The 23414-nt window shown below is 33.4% G+C and overlaps 1 protein-coding gene across 2 annotated transcripts in view; it reads right to left on the reverse strand.

The window, feature by feature from the left end:
• FSTL5 (follistatin like 5) overlaps positions 1–23414 on the reverse strand; it is a 570527-nt gene that overhangs the window by 276422 nt on the left and 270691 nt on the right. For both annotated transcript variants that reach the window (XM_006771055.2, XM_006771054.2), the window contains exon 5: positions 4933–5129. In XM_006771055.2, coding sequence (XP_006771118.1) covers positions 4933–5129 — 197 coding nt within the window. The remainder of the gene's footprint in view (positions 1–4932; positions 5130–23414) is intronic.

A 23414-nucleotide genomic window follows, 5' to 3' on the forward strand; every position in this document is an offset into this window, starting at 1 on the left:
TTTATTTGGGGCCTTTGTCCATTTTTTTTTATTGGACTGTTTATCTTCCTTTTTTTAAGTTGTATGAACTAAGATTTTTATGGTTTCCTGTCGTACATTTAAGTCCTTTAATCATTTTGAATTTATTTTGTGTATGGTGTAAGTTGGTGGTCAAGTTTCACTCTTTTGCACGTTTCTGTCCAATTTTCCCAACACCATTTATTGAAGAGACTATCTTGACTCGACTGTATGCTCTTGCCTCCTTTGTGAAATATTAATTGAGCATACTGGCTTTGGTCAATTTCTGGGTTCTCGTTCCATTGGTCTATACTAGTATGTCTGTTCTTATGCCAGTATCAGGCAGTTTTGATGACAGTGGCTTTGTAGTATAGTTTGATATCTGATATTATGATCAATCCAACTTTGTTCTTCTTTCTCATGATTACTGTGCCTATGCAGTCTTTTTTTATTCCATATGAATTTTTGGAGAGTTTTTTCTATGCCTGTGAAATATGTTGTTGGTATTTTAATTGGGATTGCATTAAATCTATAGATTGCTATGGGTAGTAAGTGCATTTTAATGATGTTGATTCTATCAATTTATGAACACAGTATAATCGTCCATTTGTTGTCTTCCTCTTTCTCTTTTTTCATTGTCCTATAGTTTTCCGAATACAGGTCTTTTACCTCCTTAGTTAATTTTTTTCCTAGGTATCTTAATATTTTTGTTGCAATGAAAAATGGGATTTTTTTTAAATTTCTCTTTTTGTAAGTTCATAAGAAATTATAATCAAAGTTCTCAAGCACTATGCCATGATCATAAAAAATATCATTTGAAATTCATATTGCATCTTAATCTTTATTTCTCTTCAGTTATAAGCTCTTTAAACTCTTCCAGATTCTCAATTGTAAATGAAAAATCTACCAGTGTTCTTACATAAATTTTATCAACTTAATAAAAATGCAGGTATTTTGAGAGTTCAAAATTTCACTTTGTGATAAATTTACATTTTATTGTTGGGTATTTCCAGCATACAAAAATCAGCCTCACATTGGAAGACTCAATGTTCAGTATCAACAGTCCCATCAATCTGTAATGGTGAATAGGTGGATGGACCGGATTGATTTCTAAAACTAATTGGTTTATTTTAGCAAATATTTTCTTGCTATGACAATCTGTTAACTGTGATATTAAAGATCTTACCTCTATATCTACTGCTTCTGTTATGTCTTTTTCCCTCAACTAGACAGGCCTCTAGGTTCTAATGTACTTGAAAATTTGCAAGAGCATCTCTAGAATATGTATTCATTATGTGGAGCAAGAATCAAATATGTGCAGCCAGCTTTCATGCTGCATTTATAAGACCTCAAAGCCCAATTATGATCTTTAATTTTTACTTGTCACTGGCAGTATCATGGATTGCATGTTACATTTTCTGCTAATAATAGCTTGTAAATTATTAATAGACACCATTAAGATCCTTTCCCTCTTAACTCAAAATTAAATTATGTTTAAATTTTATAGTAAGTTATGATACATGTTTCTAAGTTTATGAGTAAAGTTTATATGTATTATCCTATATAATAGAAGGGTAATATGCAAATTGACCCAACGGCAGAACAACTGGTCGCTATGATGCACACAGGCCACCAGAGGGTAGATACTCAACGCAGGAGCTGCCCCTTGGTGGTCACAGCCAGAAGCCCTGTGCCAGGCCCATGGCTGGCAAGCAAGGCGGCAGTGCCGGGAACCTCTCCCGCCTCCGCGGCAGCACTAAGGATGTCAGACTGACATTCTTTGGGGAGCAGACCTAAGCTATCAGTCAGACATCACCCAGGGGCTCCCTGACTGTGAGAGGGCGTGGGCTGGAATGAAGAACCCCCCCGCCCCCAAGTGCATGAATTTCATGCATCGGGCCTCTATAATATGACATATAGGTTCTTTAAAATCACTTGTAACTTAAAAATACACAAGCCAAAGAACATTAATTGTGGTATAAATAACTAGAAATTTATTATATCTTCTCCAGAGTGTCTGTTATAATTGATTACTCTTTTCATAATTGATTGTGGATAGATGAGCTACTAACATTTCCAATATTGAGTGCTGAAGGAACGAGTGACTTATGTGGTGTGGGATGTGTACGGAAGGAAGTCAGTAAACATTGCTGTTAGTTAGGAAGTTAGACATGAGCGGCTGGAGTAGGGCCTGCCCTGGGGTCCTGAACAGTGGTGTCCCAATACTGCCTTTAGCCCAGCAGCCAGAAGACTTCCAGCAGGCAGGTGCAGAACCAGCCTGTTCTTGGCACAAGCTCAAAGGGAAATGAATGACATGATCTCAATGCTACCTTTCTAGGGTCCTAGACTAATTATAATAAAATTTACATTGTGATTTTGACACCTCCTCCCCCTGTGGGTTTTTCTGTATGCATTATGGGTAAGGGCATGCACAGAAGAAATATAGTTACATAACCCTTTTCTGTCAGTCACCCCTGAATGCAAATAAATAAGTCTCCACCCAGAAAATTCTTCATTTAAACCATATAAACCAGGAGTTCTAGACCATTGTCTCTCTTGACTAGCCTGCTCCTCGTTTGGAGTGTATCTTCAATAAATCCCACTTTTCTTTGCTTTCATTTTCATTGAACTTAAAATCTTTTCTGGGTTGATGAGACTAACCGAGGTCCCAGCTGGCAACCTCAATCAGTACCTCTACCTTTCTAGATTCTTGCTTGCATGTACTTCATAGGTGGCCAAGAGACCAATGGAATTCTGAAGATAATCTCTGCTCTCACATCACAACTTTCAGATGAATTAGAAGGACACTCTTCAGAAAATAAAGGAAGTTATAATCAAAGGTCAAAAACACTAAAGTAAACTTTAGATCAGATGAACTTTATTACCTATTGAATTTTGTTTTTCCAAAATATATATGGAAGTCCTAACCCCCAGGATCTCAAAATGTAACCTTGTTTAAAATAGGGTTGTTAAAGATGAAATTACATAACTTAAGATGAGGTCATGCTGAAGTAAAGGCGGCCCTTATCCAGTATGACTGGTATCCTTTTAAGGAGAGGCAAGATGATGTTAAGGCAGACACACAGAGAAAGCAATGTGACTATGGAAGCGGAGACCGGAATGCCTGGTCCTCCCAGAAGCTGAAAGAAGGAAGGGAAATCCTCCCCCCAGGAACTTCAGAGGGAGCATGGTCCTGCCAACCTTGATTTTGGACTTAGAGAGACTGAGAGAGAGGTTGCTTTAGCCACCCAGTTTGCTGTATTTTGTTATGGCCACCCTAGGAAATGAATACAAACTTAAAATGTAGCAGACATTTCAAACATGTCCAGATGAAGGGCTGCCATTGCCATTCTGTAATGATTAGGAATTTTCCTTTTGGATTTAGATGTGGGTATTATGATAATAACAGGATTTGATCAGATCATATTTTGTACCCAACCCAATGATTACAGAGGTGTAAATGTTAATAAAACTAAAAATATTATTAAAGTAAGGAATAAGTACAAAACCAAACCACAATATTCCAATATGTCAGACACATATAGGTCAAGATGGCATGCCTTAATTATACATTCATTTTAATATAATTACCTTGTTATATCTTATTAATATAAATATAAAATTTTAAAGTGTTTCATCCTGAAAACTAAATCATAGTGTATATAACAGCACAGAGAGTTTAATTAAAAGTTTTCTAATTTTACCCTAAAATTCCAGAGTTCAGTTGCTTTAATTCTAGTTCCTGGGACTTAATGACTACTCAATAAATGTAGGCTGAATTTAAAAAGATAATGAAAATGATATATATTTTAATTAACTGGAATGACAAGAACTATAGTCAACTTGCTCACAAGGTCACTTTAATATGAAGTCTCTAAACTAAGTTACATATTCCAAAGCTTAGAAATACTTTCATGATAAGACCAATATTCTATAATGTCAGATTTTTTAAAAATAAGCCATGTAATTAATGATAAAAGATGAATGATATAATTTTATGGAAATATACTATTGATTTCTTTTTGAAAACTATATTAACTGCTATCCACAGCAGCAAAATATACCTCCAGATACACTACAGCAATAAGTCAGAAAATTCCTTAGTGTTACAATTTTCCTAGACACTCTAGATTGGCTTTTTCTCTATTATCTCTGGAAACCTGTATTTATTTCTGGAGAAATCGCATAACCCTTCTTTTACATTTCCAGTACTATCCAGAACCACTTTATATTCTTTAAAGAATAAGTTATTTTCAAAGCAAATAATAGTCTATTATTATACACGTAAAAATATTTCTATTTTTTCAAATGGCTCATATAAAGAACTTTTGCTTAATAATATATTCTATTTAATAACAAATTTTCTTTTACATGTATCATTTATGCAACAAATTTCTAAGAAATGAAATTTAATAATGTGGACTTAATATTAAATAAAAATTAAAAATATTATAATTTAGCCTTGATTATTGAAAAAGTACTGGAGTATGTCCCTAATTCAATATTATCTTAAATCATTTATTTACATTATGTTATAGAGGTACTCAATTGCTGGTCAATAGTTCTATTGAATACTGAATAAACAAGGTTTTGTTGGCTATAGAAAATTAAACATTACGAAGACTCCAGAATATATCTGAAGATATCTTATAAATTCTATAAAATAGAGAACTGGTAATTCCTTTATGTATTTAAGGTATAAAAACCTCATTTTTTAACTGTAAAAGATAACATAAAGAACATAAAGTTGCTTTATATTAACATTGCTTATAGAGTAGTCACATTTTACTTTCAAAATGTTGTGTGTCCACACTCTCAAATAATATAGATTAAATATACATTTTATTAATATAAAATAAGTCCACACAAATGTATTGTCCAAACATTGTATATGCTATATTTAAATCAACTTCTTAAGTTAAGCATTAATCATACCTGAGTTAGTTCATTCATATCTATAAGTCCGTTACTGTCAGCATCAAAATATTTAAACATTTGATCCACCAACAACTTCTTCCGAGATATGTCATCATCGTTAGGGTTTTCATTTTCTCGTGTAATAAGTTTTTGCTTTTGTAAATCTAAAAGCATGCTTTTCATCTTGCTGTATTCAGTGGCCTTGCAGTTATCTCCTGTAACAAAAGAACTAAGTTATTTTAAAAGCAATATTATGGAAAACAAATCATTTACTTTATTAATGTTTAGAAGCTGGTACCTTATAGATGCCATACTTTGTACATAATTTTTGTTTCTACTTGGTATAGTTTACAACTTGTGCAAGAAAAAAATCAGGCTATTTTCATGGCAGATTAGAAAAATTTTGTCTGTATCAAACCTAATAAGAATATATTTAGTGTGTATTCTCTCTATGCCTAAGTCATTGGTTCTATGGGGTACATAGAAACACATGGTAGCTCTCATTGGTTCCAGTGCTTAACTATATCTTCGTTTTAATCCTCATAATACATCCCCATATTGATAATTTCACAGGTTTTGAACATGAGGCACCACAGGAAGATGAAATGGCTTGCCCAAGGCCAGATTAGGTTAGATTGTGCTGAATTTTACACTTAAACACACACACATATATATGTGGCTCCCAAATACTATAGCACATTTTTAACTGGATATATGTTTATAATATTTGGGTTTGTTTTGAAGAAATTTATATGTGTGTGTATTCACATTTTCTCTTAATTCTATTTATAATGCAACTAAGCTCATACTTGTATTCTTCCCAAAGTATTGTTACTTTTCATCTATTCATTTATTTTTCCTTTTAGAATACTTAGTGTGTATAATATGATATATTTTTGCATTTTATATCTTAAAGTCTTAACTTTTCAAATTTCATCTTCATAACTAAAATATGTTTATTAAAGTAGCAATGCATTACATATTTTTCATATCTCCCATAGTATAACCATAGGAATAGTGGGAACATCACTGTTAATGAAAATAATTGCTTGACATAATTTTTTCAAAAGTTATTACAATCCTTCTAAAATTTTCACATGATTATTTTACAAAGGATTTTACTTACAATGGATTCATACTGATGTCTTCATAAATAGTGCACTAAAATTAATTGCATATCATTGAGACCAAATGTGATATAAACTACATTACAGAAAATACAGTTTATAATGTAATTATAAATGAAAAAAATGGGTATCATAATACCTAAAAAGTTTGTATGTCATATTTTAGGGGGAAAAGATAACTTATATTTGTGGTCAATGTTGACAATTAGGATTTGACAGAATCTACAGTTTAGAAAGAAGATTTCTAAAGAATTTTAAATATAGATCTGAGCCTGGGTTGAAAAGCAATATTTGAAGTCTCATTCTCTTTTAAGATAAGACAGAAAACAACCTCTGCTGGAGAATGAGAGAGTATCTAATTTTTCAACGACAGTGAAATGACTACTGTTGTTCATCAATTTTATTGTTTAGCAATCTTGTCAAGAACTTCATTTTTTTTTTACAAAAAAATCTAAACTTTGTGCTGCAGATTAAGTCAATTTTGCGTTATCCTGTTTTCAATACAGAAAAATAATGAGAATATGTTTTAGCAATAAGAATAGCAAAAGAATCAGACACAGGAGAGAAGTAATCAAATCCAGAGGGATAGGTGGCAATTTTGGTGTCCGTGAAAGTGGCACAAAAGAAACCTTCAAATATGTATGTAGGTGTGTGTGTGTGTATCCATGTGTGTGGGTGTGCTTCAGAAATAGAGAGAAATGTGTGAGGAAAGAATGTGGAAAATGATAATAGACCTTTCCAATAGCCCCACCTGGGATTTCGGTATTTAACCTTGCATCTTTATGTCCTTTCATTTGACTGAAGGTGAGGAGGTGGGAGGCAGGGTGAGTTTGCAGGGGCTGACCTGTCATCTTAGGGAATGAGGAGGTCAGAATGTCGATGAGAGGCAGATGAAAAATAGAATTGAAATGCTGAAAACCTTTTAAACAACATTTAAAATTTAGGGAAAGGAATACAATTTGGGTTGTTGCACTCAAATTTTGATCTAATCAAACAATGTATCATCATGATGTTCTCTATTAATACTTTTGTTTCCAAATTGAAAGTTTCCTAAGTCCAAGCATTGAGGTATTGCTGGAAATCCAAAGAAAATAAAAATAAAAAATAACTTTGAAGTTAAGGCATGCATATTCTATGATAATGTATGATAAGCAGTTATACACTTATGTAAAACAGCATAATTTAAGCCTTAATAAAAATCTGTCACAGATTTTTAAAAAATAATAAATAGATACATCTGTTATTAATAATAGATTACTTGTAATGCAGGCTTCCGATGTACTAGGAACTCTGTATCTATTAAACCACTTAACTCTCACATTAATCCAAAAAGATAGATAATATAATTATCACCATTTTACAGATGACGGGCCAAAGCACAAAGAGATTATATAAATGGTTCAAAGTTACAGAGCTAAAAGAAACAGAATGATTTTTACACAGAGGCAATATCTTTTCTATCCTTTATTCTCTACTTCTCATCTTCAGAAATGAGTTTTAAAATCAACTTATACACAGATTCAGTAAGTTTGCCCAAGGATTATTGGTAAAGTGAAAAATAAATATAATAATAAACTCAAGGCAATATCACTGCTTAAATTACAGGTATAGAAAGCAGAACTCACAAAGAAAAAAAAGTAGTATCTGAGATGTAGGAAAACCATAAGAAAGTACCAAAAAGGAGGGAGCTAAGGGGAAAGAACTTTTTAAGAATGAGGGTCTGATGAAATGTCAAATGTTTCAGAATAGAAGTTAGATAAACAATAAGACATTCCCATTATATTGCTTAAATTAGAGATGATGAAGGGCTTTACAGAACAATTTCAATAAATAACTAGAACAGAATTCATATTACAATGGGCTAAGGACTAAGAACAAAGTGCAGATTGGGAAGTATTAAATAGTTCCTGTCCTTTTAATAAGTTTCAATGTGAAAGAAAGAGGACCATTATTATTAATGAAGAACAATAGATATTTAGAAAAATAAACATCAATGGATATGTAGAAAGCATGTCCTCATCCAAGAGTAACATCAGGCAGGAAGGTAAGACATTTTTGTTTATTAGCTGTTTTGGTTGGATTCCTTTCTCAACAGTCAATGGCTGTGCTAGCTTGGAGTAGCTCAGGAAAATAAATGCTTTCCTGACTACTCCTGCTTTGGGGGAACAGCGAGAAGCCTGCTCTGCTGAGCCTGCCCCAGACACTGAGAACAAGACAGAGGAGGTCCCTGTGTGGTAGTACCCGCACCATCTTTCTTCCTATGACACTGCCTCTCCGCCAACTCTCAACTCAGTGTCATTCTACCTGGGGTGTTAAAATCCACCTTGTGGAACCTGGAAAGATGAAGAAACTCTGACATTCAAGGGCCCCACCCTGTGTAGCAGGCAGTACATCTCCAAGTCTCCATGGAACAGAGAATTACATTTTATATATCTGATAGTACAACCATCAATTTTGAATACATAAGTGCTAAGAATTATAGATTATATACATATCAATTATGCTTACTATGTTTTTCAAAGGCTGTAATTTGTTCCTATCTCTTTGAAATTATACTCGTATCCTTCCCTCCCATCCATCAGTAAAATATACCAATTCCCTTCAATGCAAAAATATTCAAACCTAACTATATAAGAATTCCATTTCTCTTTTAACATTTATGTTTAGAATTTGATTAATTCGATTCTTATATAAACTGAAATCTCAAAAATTCAAAGAATAAGACTTGGATACCTTTTAGTGCCAAGTCTATTCATTATTGGAATATATAATGAAACTATTTTGTTCCTCAAACTTTGCAATAACTAATAGAATTATTTTTCATATTTTTAGAAAAATATTTTGTATTTATAGCAAAGCAGTAAGTCAAAATTTAGTATAAAGATTTAATTAGCTAATATTAATTAAATTTAACATAGAAAACTATTATCTTCATATTAAGGTGTAGGTTGTTAAACTATATGTAGAATCATTGATCAGCTGCCTCCTGCATGCCCTCCACTGAGGATCGAGCCTGCAACCCAGACACATGCTCAGATCAGGAATCCAATCATGACCTCCTGGTTCATAGGTTGATGCTCAACTACTGAGCCATGCCAGTTGGGTTACAGGACATTTTTAAAATCAATAAATATATTTCATGAGAGATATTAATTCTTTTACCCTTCCCCCGCTCTTTCCATATACAAAATTTGATTTTGTTTAATTTATTATCTCCTTAAGCATTGTTGAAGAAAAGTCAATAATTAAAAACAATTAATTCAATTGCAATGCTTACTCATTAATTTCTGAAGTGAATCTTCTTGGAAATAAAAGTATTTTGAGTTAACCATTCATTGTCCAAGCACTTCACTACTTATGATGTACTTTTGTCGGTTATATGGCACACTGATAACTGTAAATTTATATACTAGGCTGCAGTAAAAAAAGTTTGATTTTCTTATTTGGCAAATGTGATTATGTATTCTAATTTCAATAAAGGTGCTCTAATAATCAAGTCAGTTTGCTCTCCTAAACCTAGGAAGACATGAGCATAAATGTTTTTAGGGGCTAGATTAGGTGCTCTATCCTCTGTTTTCAACTACATTCTTCAAAGGTGACACACTTGGGAGTGAGTGTGCAACTTAGCTATTACTCAGTTACCACTTATCATCCTCCCAAACACAGTCACATACTATAAAGTAAACATGCTGAACATGCTAACCGAAAACACAATAAAATAAAATAGAACACAGTATGATGGTGAAATCAATAATGTAGATTGCTCCAAAAAATTAAAAAAAATATAAATTTATCTTACCAGATGTAAATACAACTTACAGTATTCATTATTATAACTAGTCAAATTTTGTTATTTTGATGGTCAGTGAATTTACCAGTCTTTATGTCACTATCTTTAAAGTAAAGACCTAGAAAACATGTGCTTCATATGAAAAAGCACACCTCTTATAGAATATATAACAGCTAATGCTGTTAAGGAGTATATGAATTAAGTTTTTTCTAATTATTTTTTTCTGCAACCTATGTACAAGTATTTTGTACATGATATGTCAGACCTTCCATCTTTTTGCAGTCCTACAATTGCTGTTAAAATATAAGTGCATATTGCCCTACAAAATACATGGCACAGATCTTATTGTTTTTGTGGTAGACTGTGTGTTATAGAGTTTTAAGTTTTGATTTCTACTACCTACTCTATATTAATTCTAGGAATAATATATCTATATATATAAAAGCCTAACTGACTGGCCCACCGGCTGACTTGCTGTTCGGTAACTATGATGTGCACTAACCACCAGGGGGAAGACACTCAATGCAGGAGGTGCCGAGCTGTGGTGACTTGGCAGCTGCGGTTCTCAGGTGATGCAGAACCAGAGAGGAGGGAGCTTGATTCTGGGGTGTGTCACCCAAGAATCACCCTCTTGCAATCCAGGACCCCTCGAGGGATGTTGGAGAGCTAGTTTCGGCCCAATCCCCGCAGGCCAGGCCGATGGACCCCATCGGTGCACAAATCCATACACCGGGCCTCTAGTATATATAAAAACCTAAATGACTGGCCAACCGTTTGACCATCCGACTGGTAGCTATAATGCACACTGACCAACAGAGGGCAGACACTCAATGCAGGAGCTGCCAAGCTGCGGTGGCTTGGCAGCTGCGGTTCTTGGGTGATGAGCCCTATTCCAGGTGTGTCACCTGAGAACCACCCTCTCGCAATCTGGGACCCCTTGGGGTATGTCAGAGAGCAGGTTTCAGCCCAATCCCTGCAGGCCAGGCCGAGGGACCCCACTGGTGTGCCAATCTACACACTGCGCCTCTAGTGCTATATAAAAGACATTCTTTAATTTTTAAATAATTTGACCATCATTGTGAAGAAATTAACCAGGTTACAAAAAAGTTACTATCAGTGCATCAAATATAGTCAAAACTAAGATTCACACTTCTGGGAATATATCCCAAGAATCCAGAAACACCATACAGAAAGAATGTATGCATCCCTATGTTCATAGCAGCACAATTTACCATAGCTAAGATTTGGAAACAGCCTAAGTGCCCATCAGCAGATAAATGGATTAGAAAACTGTGGCACATCTACACAATGGAATACTATGCTGCTATAAAAAGGAAGGAACTCTTACCATTTGCAACAGCATGGATGGAACTGGAGACTCTGGAGTTTCCAGAAAAGCCTTTGCTTCTTCTTTAAAAGAAACATTGGGTACGTCTGGATCCAACTAAGATGGCAAATAAACACATGAAAATATGAATAGGTTTCTTAGCTTGCTCAATATGGCTCAGTGCTTGAGCACTGACTCAGGAACAGGAGGTCACTGGTTCTATTCCTGGTCAGAGCACATGCCCAGGTTGTGGGCCTGATCCCCGGTAGGGGCCATTAGGAGGCAGAAGGTGCAGGTGTAGAGGCAGTCAATTGATGATGTTTCTCTCTCACTAATGTTTCTATCTCTCTATCCCTCTCCCTTCATCTCTCTCTAAAAAGATCAATAAAAACTAATTTTTTAAAAAGGAACAGGTCACTTAGAACTCTTGAACACTAAGCAATCATGTTCAATAATTTTATCACATCATTCAAAGATGTTTCTTTCAATGAAAATTTTATTGTTTGTATTGATATTATAGACATAATGCTATTTATATCTATGTAGCAGGAAGGCATATAATGGCTTTATATTTAAAAAGCAATTATTGTGTGCTGTAGTGTTCTAAGATTTACAGATAATTCATTTAACCTTAATAATGACCCTATGAAGTAAGTACAATTATCATACCATAGTCTTAAAAATATAGTAAGCCCAGTAATAGACATGGTGTTTAACTTTACATGAAAAGTTGAGAAACTTTTGAGTCAAGAATTATAAGCCCAACACTCATAAATACAGGATTTTCTCATGCTGTATACACAACTCAAAAGGTACATCTGCTCTCTTGAGAAGATAGAAAAGCTTTAAGTGTTCTTTCTTCCATGTTACTCTAAAAAAAATGTGCGAAATTTTGTCGAGAACGTTAGTCTTCTAAGGACTGCCATCATGCATGAAATCTGATATGCATACAGAATAATAAAGCTTTTATTGCCATTTCATCTATATTGAGACAGAGAAGTGTTCCTACCATCATTAAGAAACACTACACATAATAATGACATGAATGATTCACCAACCCTGCCTAAAAATCATGATTATGTATGCACATAGCGACATGACTTCAAAAAATCTAAATCAAATAGAGATAGTATTACCAGGACAATTTCTAAGCCACAATTAGAGAGAAAACCTGTAATACTTCTACATGGGAAATGTAGAGAAGCAGCAATTAAGAATAGTGCCTTGGTTTAAAAAAAAAAAAAACACAGAAAAAATATGCTCTAATAGGAATATAGTCCTCTTCTGTAAGCATTAGATTTAAAGCTAAATTTATCCTATCTGATAAAGAGGGAATATGCTAATTGACCCTCACACCATCACAAAGGTGGAGGAGCCCACAGCCTATAAGGAGGGAATATGCTAATTGACTGCCCTGCCCTCAATTATGGTGGCACCCATAGCCAATACGGAGAGACTATGCTAATTGACTGCCCCACCCTCAAATATGGCAGCACCCACAGCCACAAGATGGTGGCGCCCAGTCCCCTCAGCCCCACCAGGGCAGCTGGCGTGTAATAAGGTCGGGCCTGCCCCCACCCGGTCACTCCACGTGCCTGTCTCCAGAACCCCCTAGTCCCCCAGTCCCCCAGCTGCCCAGGGCTAGCCCAAGGCTCAGGTACCCAGGGCCGGCTGAGGCTTGTGCTGCCGACCGTGGCAGCAGCAGAGGTGTGATGGGGGCATCGCCTTCCCCTGACTGCTGGGTTGCCTCCTGCCCCTCAGGGTTCCTGGACTGTGAGAGCGGGCAGGCTGGGCTGAGGGACCCCCCCTCCAGTGCATGAATTTTCATGCACTGGGCCTCTAGTATATAATAGAAGTTTTAGTTTGAATTCATTTCTCCATGAAGTTTATCAATAAGCCCTAGGTTGTATGGCCAGTTTGGTGTTAAGAATATGATCATATGTATATTCTAGTCACTGAATATTTTAATCAGTCAAGATTACATCTTTCTTGCCTTCTAATATCTCAGGTATTCTTTGTTTTATTTACCACAGAAAAATATAAAAGTGATAGTGAAAAAAAGCATTTCTTTGTTGATATATGTATATAGTCTCTAATACACACATACACACATATATGCACACTATATATATTATCTTTTTATTTTATTTTTTTGCTAAGCACACAAAGGAAATAATACTAATCAATGGACATCAACCTCTGGACACATTTTTATCCTTATTCAACTATAAACGGTCAAATACTATCATATACTAGTGCTAAACATCAGAATAGCAACATTCATAGCGCTATTGCTGCTGTTGTTGTTTTATATAGTCTTAATTTTGAAGTAGGTTAATATTAAAAACAATTTTATAGCTTGTTGAATTTGGGAATAAATTTGTATTTTATGTATGTGGGCAATTTCATTTAATTAAATTTTCTTATCTCAATACAATGATCATGTATAAATAATTTATCTGAATAGATGTCACCTGCAAAAACCCATATCCCTGTAGTAGTTACAACTGTGTGTTGTCATTTCTTCTTTTTTGTACTGCTGACCTTCAAAAGACATTGTCATATGAGTATCATATATTTAATATTTCAATTAGTCATAGCATTGATGCTAGCTAGCTTCAATTACCTCCCTACTATCCCCAAACCAACCAAATAAACACAAATGATTTTGCCAATTTGTCTGTAAGAGAGGGATTACTCAGTGTTCTCAAATAAGTACTGGTTCTGTTAGTTAAATAGTTAAATGGTCATAAGGAGACTTCATTAACTAAATATGCATCAGCCATTCTTTACTATATAATGATTATTTAGAATATTACCAATGTGGACTCCCAATTTTTTCTGAAATTAAAAAAAAATAACTCATATAGAATATACTACATATTAAGGATCATTGGTTTTAAATTACCTAAATGAAATGATCATTGTTTTGTTTTCTAGAAAATTATAATTGCTAATAGTTCAATTTGTCAGTATTGCCATAGAAATATGACACTATTTGACATTTTCTTTTAATTCACAATTAGTCAAACAAGTAACAAAAAACTATTTAGTTATGCATGTCCTTATGGATATGCATAGTGTTTTAACAATAGCCTATAATGATCTTTACCAAATATATTTAGTACTTAGGAAAGGCAGAGGATACACTATATACGAGATGTGAGTAGAAGAGAATAAATTAATACTAGAAGGTGTCTATAAATATACAATCTTTCTGATTGGTGTTTTGGGTTTCTTAGGATATATTCCTAGAAATGAGATTACTGGGACAAATGGCAGTTCCATATTTAATTTTTTGAAGAAACTCCTACTGTTTTCCATACTGGTTGCACCAGTCTGCATTGCCACCAGCAATGCACATGGGTTTCCTTTTCTCCACATTTGTCATTTATTGATTTGTTGATGGTAGCCATTCTGACAAGTGTGAGGTGATACCTCTTGATGTTCTCATTCGCATCTCTCTGATGATCAGTGACTTGGAGCATCTATAATATAAAAGGCCTGTGGTCCTAACGCCATTAAGACCAAAACCGGCGCAGGTGGGCAGGGCGGTGAGTGCGGTGGGGCACGTGCGGGTGGGCAGGCTGTGCGATTTCACGCGCTGGGCTTCTAGTTTTTTCATAAAATCTATATTTCAAAAAGAGAAAAACACCTACTCACTGATGCAAACTAGGTGGAAGAATCTGAGGAAAATAAGATGTTGCCTTTGTCTGAAATGAAAAAGTTTTCTGTGAAATCCAGCTGACATTTTGATTTCCCTTTATGTAGAATGTGTGTGTATATATACATAAAACCTGTGGTCATATTAATACAAGTAATAAGTGTGCATATGAAGATATATTCCTTTGATATGCTACTGATTTATGTTCAGAAAAGTTTATGGTTTCCTTTGTCAAAGATAAGTTCAAGATAACTTTCTACAATGAGAAGTTGCTATTTTATTAATTTGACTTTTCTCAAAGTAATTTTCTACAAACTAAAAGCATATGAGTTTTGAATATGTTTACATGGGAAAAATTCATTAAAATGTGTGAAATTTCTAAAGACAAGAGATGAAAAATTCCTAATTTTCACCTTATGAATAAAAGAGAATCACTTAAGTTCTTGTCCTTTTCATGTATGTTTTCAGATGCAAATGAATTACAAACTCTTTGTTTTTAAAGCCATCCATTTTTATAAGTGAGTTGTAGAACTATTTAATAAATACATTTAAAAACCATTCCTGGCTTTCAATTTTCTGAGGAAAGAAGAAAACCAGGATTTTTCTTTACATACACTGTAACCTTTGCAGTTATTCAATTTCTTGATTTAGTTACCTGTTTTGAGCAGTGAAAACAAAAAAACACCTTCTCCTTGAGGATAGCATACATTAAGATTCATCTACCTATATATTATACATTCGTGTATATACTAATACAAAATATACAATGGTTTAGTGCTCTTTTATTTTCCAATATTAAATTTATTTCTTCTAGGTTCCATAATTAAAATAATGACAGTAGCTTATATAATTTATATAGAAAGACATTCACTTTGTACAATTTAAACGTAGTTTAGACTACATTGTGCTTTCTCGAATAGTTTGGTAAAAATGTTTGGAATAAGAAAGAAATTATTAGATGTCTCCATAAGAAGAAGGAAAAGTTTTCATTATTTATAACATGAATTTCTGGGTTATCTAACTTTAGACTTTCATTGTCTTTGAGGCATTTTACTACCCTGTAAATTACAGATAACTGATACCTATGAAAAATAACTCTTGTCTATGAACTTGCAAAAGAATTCTGCCTGGTAGGATCTCTTGATTTCTCTACCCACTTTTGTGAAAAAAAAAAAAGCCAGGTTCAGTTCTATAATGGTTTACTCCATATAAATGCATGGCTTTTTGACTTTTTGAATTGGTTATATAACATTGGCCTAGTTCCCTCATAAATAATGAGCTAACTACAGTTTAACATGTTTATTTTATATCTGCATGAGAATCATTTTACCTTTAAAAATAATCTTTTAACAGTCTACATATATAATTTTTTTCTTAGAATAGGGCTCAGTGCTTAGGATTATTTCAGTTACAAGTGATTAGACAGAGTGGGCAAAGGTAGGTTTACAATTTTGAGTACAGGGAACAGTTTATATTGTGTTATTATGTATTAATTATTGTATTATTTTCCATATGAACAACTGTTAACTTTTGTCCCAGCCTGTATGTCATTATATATAAGTAAATATATAGAGCAGAGTTTGAATATATCTCCAGCAAGTTGAACAAAAGCATAAAAGATATATATATAATGTAAATAGCAAACTTATAAAACATCTTTTAATTTTTCTATTCTTTATTACTACATGAAATAAACTTTAAAAAGTTAGAATTCAACAGCTGAATTAACTCTTTACCTTTATAAAACAAATATCCTATACTTGTATTACCAGTGTATTTAAATATATAGTTATTTTATTATTTTTAATCATTATAACATCCTTTTAAGAAGAAAATGATATTTCATTATGGTACTATGACATTAAAAACAAAGATATTTTACAAGGTCATACAGCAAACCAAAATATCAGAATCTGTTATAACTTCCTGAAGACCCAACACTTTGATTGGTTGGATTAAAAAAATTTTCAAATTACTATGCACTTCTAACAGGGGTCTTTTAGACTTGACTGCACCTTCTCATGAGTGAGGAAAGGCACTTATCTGCCTGCACACAACCCTTGGTACAAAGCTTTGCAAGCGAATACTGTCTTTGTGCAAAGAAGAAGTCACTGGTGAATACAACTCTTTGTGGAAAGAAGAAAGCACTTCTCGGTGAGTATAAAAGTACTGCATAGTGCCTAGTGTGAAAAGTGACATGCGCTGGCTTTCAGCCCCACTTCCTGCCTTCACCAAGTGCCTTTCTGCATCGCACCACTGATGGCAACCCTCCCTTTATTGTTTTGTACTAGGCATCATTTCTGTATTTCATTTTAAATAGGCTTCCTATTATGAATTCTAACAAGGACCTTTTTCATGAGCATCTAATTTTTATACCATCATTACTCTATCATACTGTTTCATATCTAATGTAAAGAGATCTGACCATAATGACTGAAATCATGATTAACGTACGATGAAAATACTGCTTTTCAAAAGTTATTTCATTGGAGAAAAAATATCTGATGGAGAAAATCACCAAAGATACGGTTCAAAGAAAATGGTGTCACTACTTAGTAAATAGAGTTCTAACTGAAAAAGGTGCTGTTCACATATTTTACATTTTTCTTATTCATAACAGACATTCTGTGGAAACATTCTGGAGACACTACACCTGATGCCACTGATTGATTCCAGTCCTTACCTGGTCATGGCCCCCTAAAGTGCAGATTAGTCTTTGGCAGGTATTCAACACTTGATTCAGGATGAGGTCTCTAGCACAACATTATCTTTTTGGAATTCTGCCAGGTTTAGAGACTAAATTGAAAGCTATGCAAGGCATGATCTGAAATTCTATTTTATTTTAATGGCCCCTCAAATCATTCTTACATGATCTTTCCCAGACTTGGTCTCAGGAAAGAAATAAAATTTTGGTACTTAATTTATTGAAAAATGTCAATCATTTTGAAAGTCCATTTTATTTAGGTTGTCTAGTTTGTTGGAGTAGAGTTGTTTGTAATATTTTTTTACAATCCTTTGTATGTCTGTGGGATCATTTACTACTTCACCTCTTTCATTTCTGATTTTGTTTATTTGGGTCCTCTTTGCTTCTTGGTGAGCCTGGCTAGAGTTTCAACAATCTTGTTTATCCTTTCAAAGAACCAGCTCTTGGTTTTATTGATCTTCTTGTATTGTTTTTGGTATCTATGCTGTTTATTTCGACTCTGATCTTTATTATTTCCTTCCTTCTGCTTACTCTGGGCTTTTCTTGTTGCTCTCATTCTAATTCTTTAAGTTGTAGGGTTGGGTAATTTATTACCACTTTTTCTTGTTTTTTTGAAGTAGGCCTGTAGAGATATAAACTTCCCTCTCAGGACTGCTTTCACGGTGTCCCATAGATTTTTGATTGTTGTGTTTTCATTGTCATTTGTTTCCAGGATGCTTTTTATTTCTTCTTTGGTCTCTTTCGTAAACTAATCATTATTTAATAGCATGCTATTTAGACTCCAAGTGTTTGTTTTTTTTTCATTGTTTTTATTGTAGTTGATTTCTAATTTTATGCCATTGTAATCTGAGAAGATGCTTGAAATGATTTATATCTTCTTAAATTTGAAGAGACTTTGCCTGTGTCCCAATATGTGGTCTAACTTTGAAAATGTCCCATGTACATTTGAGAAGAACGTATATTATGTAGCTTTGGGGTGGAATGTTCTGAAGATGTCAATTAATTTCATCTGATCTAGTGAGTCATTTAGGATTGCTATTTCTTCGCTGATTTTTTGTTTAGAGGATTTTCCAGTGGTGTCAATGGGTATTTAAGTCTCCTACTATGATTGTAGATTGTAATTTTAATATCACTTTACTAAAGTCTTAAGGAGGAAATTATATAAATCCTTAATCTTAGTTGACTTTCTTCTATCCTTGATTATTAATACCTATTATAATTCTTCACCCATACTATTAGGTAAATTAGCTCAGGACTTTTTATCATTAATTTGATTCTAGCATTAATTTCCTAACTGCTTGACTTGTAACTCTCTCTGCTTTTAATCTTGCCAACTTCAATTTAATTACTATTAAAGTAATCTATAAATTAATATTTTCAGGTGTCTTCTCTGTGCCAAATTTTTAAATAGCTCACCATTTCCTTCTATATTAAGTCCCAAAAGAAACTTGTGATGCAGCCCCGCTTTCATCAACCCACTGAACTCGTCATGTCTAGTGTAGTTACATCAGATACTTTCAAATTTCTAAGACCTGATTGCTTATTTATTGGCTGATCTATTTCTTTCAGCAGATATTTCATTCTGTGTATTTATTTAGTAGGGTTGTGGTACAGAAAGCATATTGAAGATGCACAGTGAGCATTATGTTTCTTTCAAAGTATTTAAATGTCCATACACATAAAACAGTTATTACAAATTGGCACTGTAACATTCTGGGAACTGCTAAATGATATTCAGTACAACATTTAATTTTCCTAGAATAGTTTGTTTATGCTAATTTGGTTTTAATCAGGTGAAACACTACTCTTTAGGACACAGTCACTATTAGTTATTCTTGTATGAAAATGATAAGTCTTCTCTAAAATTAGGAATTGAAATAAATATTTACCCAAACAACTGATCCATTCTGATGATTAAATTTCAATTATAAAATACATGGAAGGCTATCAGAAAAAAAAGGATTTTAAAACAAAAGGTGATTCTGTATTATAAGTACTGTGTTTATGAAAGGATTTCAAATAGATTTTTAATGGATGCAATGCTCTCAAGAATAAGAAATGACTTCTCTCATAAATAACAAAGTTTATTTGTTGCTCCAGTAATAAGGTATTTTTTGAAGGACTTTTTAATCAGAAATGTTTCAATTATAAAACTACCAGAAATATTATAGTTGAATTAAAAATACAAAAGCAGCACAAAAACATGTTAAGCTGAGGTTTCAATTTCATTTTGACTCTTAGTATCTTATCAGATACTAAGCTCTCCAAAAATATTTTATATTCTATAATATTTTATGTTATGCAAAGTATAATATCATCATAGTAAAAGCTAAGACATATATATCCTACATTGTTTAAGTGCCATATATAATATTCTGTCTAATACAAAAACTACCTAATGAGCTAGATGCTGTGATGGTCTCATATTTGGGTTGGAAAATTGTAACACATGGAGATTAATTTAATCAGAGTGAAGAGTTTTAAGAAATGGTAGAGCTGGAATTTGAATTTGGCTAAGAGTATGGGCTACTTTACAGCCTGCCAAGTGATAGTGATCAACATGAGACAATGGTAACTAATGAATGATTACAGTTGATTATACAGCCTCTTGTTCCACAAAAGCTTCCTTTCTAGTTTATGAAATACAGAAACAGATCTAATAAATGGAGAAGAAAAATCATCTTAGAATCAAAAATTTACCAACTTCTATCTAATATGGATATTCTGCTAGCTAAAATTTTATCAAGGGTAAAAATAATAATGTTCATATGAATGATAAAAAGGTACTTAATATTCATGGGGACATAGTGATTGAAAGCATTAAAAAATGCACTATATTAGTCTATACCAATGGTATCACATTGTGGTCCAAATGCAAATTCTGAGCTCCAGTCAATACCTAATGAATCAGAAACTCCAGGTGTATGGCCCAAGAATCTGTTTTAACAAACTCAAGTTTTGCTAACATTGGTAATTAGTCACAAGAATATAATCCAGTGATGGGGCTTATTTGAAAAAATAGAAAAACCCACAAATTTTAAGTACACTAGAGAGGAGCCAAGCTAAAATATTAGCATGACCTGGCATGCTAAATACAAAAGTGTTTGTTGTAATAACTAGTTATTAAAGAAATAAACGTCAAAATATTTTAACTTCTAAACTGAGTTAAGTGAAAATTGTGGGGACAGGAAGGAAGGTGAGATTTAGATTCCTGAGGTAAATTACAATGGGCTATAATATCACTACAGTAAATTCTAATAAAAGCTCAAGAGGTGAACCTTGATCAGGTTGGATATCGAAACCATATACTATTAAATGACTGTTCTCAATTATGAAAAGCTAAGGTGTCTAGGTTAAGAACCTAACTCCAATATATATTAGTTGTGAAAGTGTGAATGAGTCATTTGATATTTCTATGCTTTAGAGTACTTATTTAATATGATAACATCAAAACCTAACTCATACATTTTCAAAAAAATTAAACTGTATATGTGAAGAGTTCAAAGCAGTTTATGGCACATAGCTAGGCCCCTCCACTCCAAATGTTAAGTTCTTCTTCTAATATATATAAACAGAATACTTCACATAGTAATAAGCACACAGTATGAGATCAAATAAAAATACTGGTACTCTACTTACAATCGTTTGGCTTAGAAACTAGTGATATCAATTCAAAGACATACTTTTATGATGTTCTTATATTTGAAAAGGTAAAATACAGGCAAAAAAATAGGATTTTTGACTGAAGTATTTTGAGAGTAGAAGTATGACTAATTCATACTTTCACAAATAATATATATTGGAGTTAGGTTCTACTCTCAAAATACTTCTTATCTATCCATATTCTGCATTAAAGATTTGTTCCCATAGTCTATATTTTAGAACAATGTATGACTTGTCTGACTCCAAGAAGAAAATGGGGAAGTAAATGTAATGTAAACATAAATAACAACCAATTGTAATTGAATGTTCACCATGTAACAGATACAAAACTGAGCATTAACACATTTAATACTTGCAAACTATATTATAACTATTACCTCTTTTTCATGGATGGATAAATTATGACAATGGGTATTGAGTAAGTCTTTAAAAGAGGCATAATCAGTGAATATTGAAGCTAAGATATAAAACCAGGCAGTTAAATTCCAGAATCTGCATATTTAACCATGTGCTGTGATTGAGGCCACTTGAAATAAGGATGTTTACAAAGTAATATTGAGTCATAGCCATCATAGCACTTCAAATATTGATATAACATTCATGACATCTGTTCAAATTTAGATTACCATATCATACTGATGTTGTACAGAATGCCATAAATGGGTGAAGATTAAACTTGGCTAACTAATTATTGAAAAAGTGATGTTTCATCTTAAAGCACTACTTAAACATTTTATTTTTACCACTGAGATAAAATCCCTTTCCCTCCTTCATCCTATTTGTTCCTAATCACTAAGGATCTGAAAAAAGCAAACGAGAACAACAACAAACAACTATCTTGTTATTTTTAAGTAAATAGTTCAAGATAAGAAGCTTATGCTATAAATTTTGTCTCCAATGATTAATTACATTTAAAGGGATACACAGAGTAAATAACACAAAAAAACCACCCAGGCCAGAGAGAAGCGCCTCTTACAGAAGACTCGGAGAGGAACATTTCCATGTGACACCTCCTTCCTCCTTTATATGTTGAGAACTAGACAACTGCCCCTGTCAGCAGCTTTCCCCACTGGCCTGGCCAATTTTCAGCTTTCAATAGTTATGTCAAAGGACATTTCAGAGCCTTCAGGGAGACTAAATTTAAATTTTAAAAGAATCTTTAAAAGAGGAAAATCTTCCTGAAGCTGACAGATGGAAATGAATACACAAAGACCACCTTTTTTTCTCAATTGAGACAGAGCTGCTCCGACTTCTTTACCTCTGAAGTGCTGCTAACTTTTCATTTGGATTTTGTCGAGTACAACTTTGATAAATTAGCGCTTCCAAGTGACTGAAATAATAATTGGAAATCTTAAAAGTTCACTTCTATTAAGGTTCAGTCGCTGTTTTAATTCAGAAAGTGTCAGGAAAAGTTATTAGTTTTAAAAATTTGAGCAATAAATACAACAAAAATGACTATAACAAGTTGTTCCTCAGGTAGGATAAATATCTTTGAAATAAACACATATTTTATCTAATTCTCATGAGAGCTCACACAATCCCTGATAAAATAACAGAATTAGTAACTATTATGAAATATATGTTGGTCATAGGTTGAAGTAGTTGGCAAGTTTATCATAGGCTGTGTGACTACATTAATTTTAGCTCTTTAGATAGGAGTGTGGCAATACTAAGAACCATTAGAAAATAATGATAAATGATGGTGGCCATGTTTCATTAAGCAGCTGCAGGGATTGTTATTAGGTGATGAAAAGTGCTACACTTGTCACATTATGGAGAAAAATAAATAAAGCAGCATTTTAGAAGTCACAGGTTTTTTTTTAACTGTTGTAAATATCTAAATGTTTAGATTTCTGTTGTTTGAGCTTTTTTTTTTTCTGTAGGGGGAAAGTGTTTCTGGGAGGAATACTGTGCAAACTATATATTTTCTATATGACCTATATTATTACTTCTTCCTAATCTTTTCATGGCTAGTATGCAGCATAATTGGAAAACAGGAGGGGTTTAATTTGGGTTTATGTATTCATTCAATGCACATTTATTTTGGGGGGAAATGAATGGGATATGGCAGTTTCTCAGCCTTATGCTTTCCAGGGGTCTGGGAATTCCTATAGAGGGAAATCTCCTTGGAAAAATAGGAGAAAGAATTATTTCTGCACTATCAAGGGTTCCTTCTGTTTTATCACTCAATGCTCCTAATTGGAAAGCAAAATCCTCTTCTCCTT

The sequence above is a fragment of the Myotis davidii genome, unplaced genomic scaffold (genome assembly GCF_000327345.1).
Source record: "Myotis davidii unplaced genomic scaffold, ASM32734v1 scaffold225, whole genome shotgun sequence".
Taxonomy (NCBI): Eukaryota; Metazoa; Chordata; class Mammalia; order Chiroptera; family Vespertilionidae; genus Myotis; species Myotis davidii.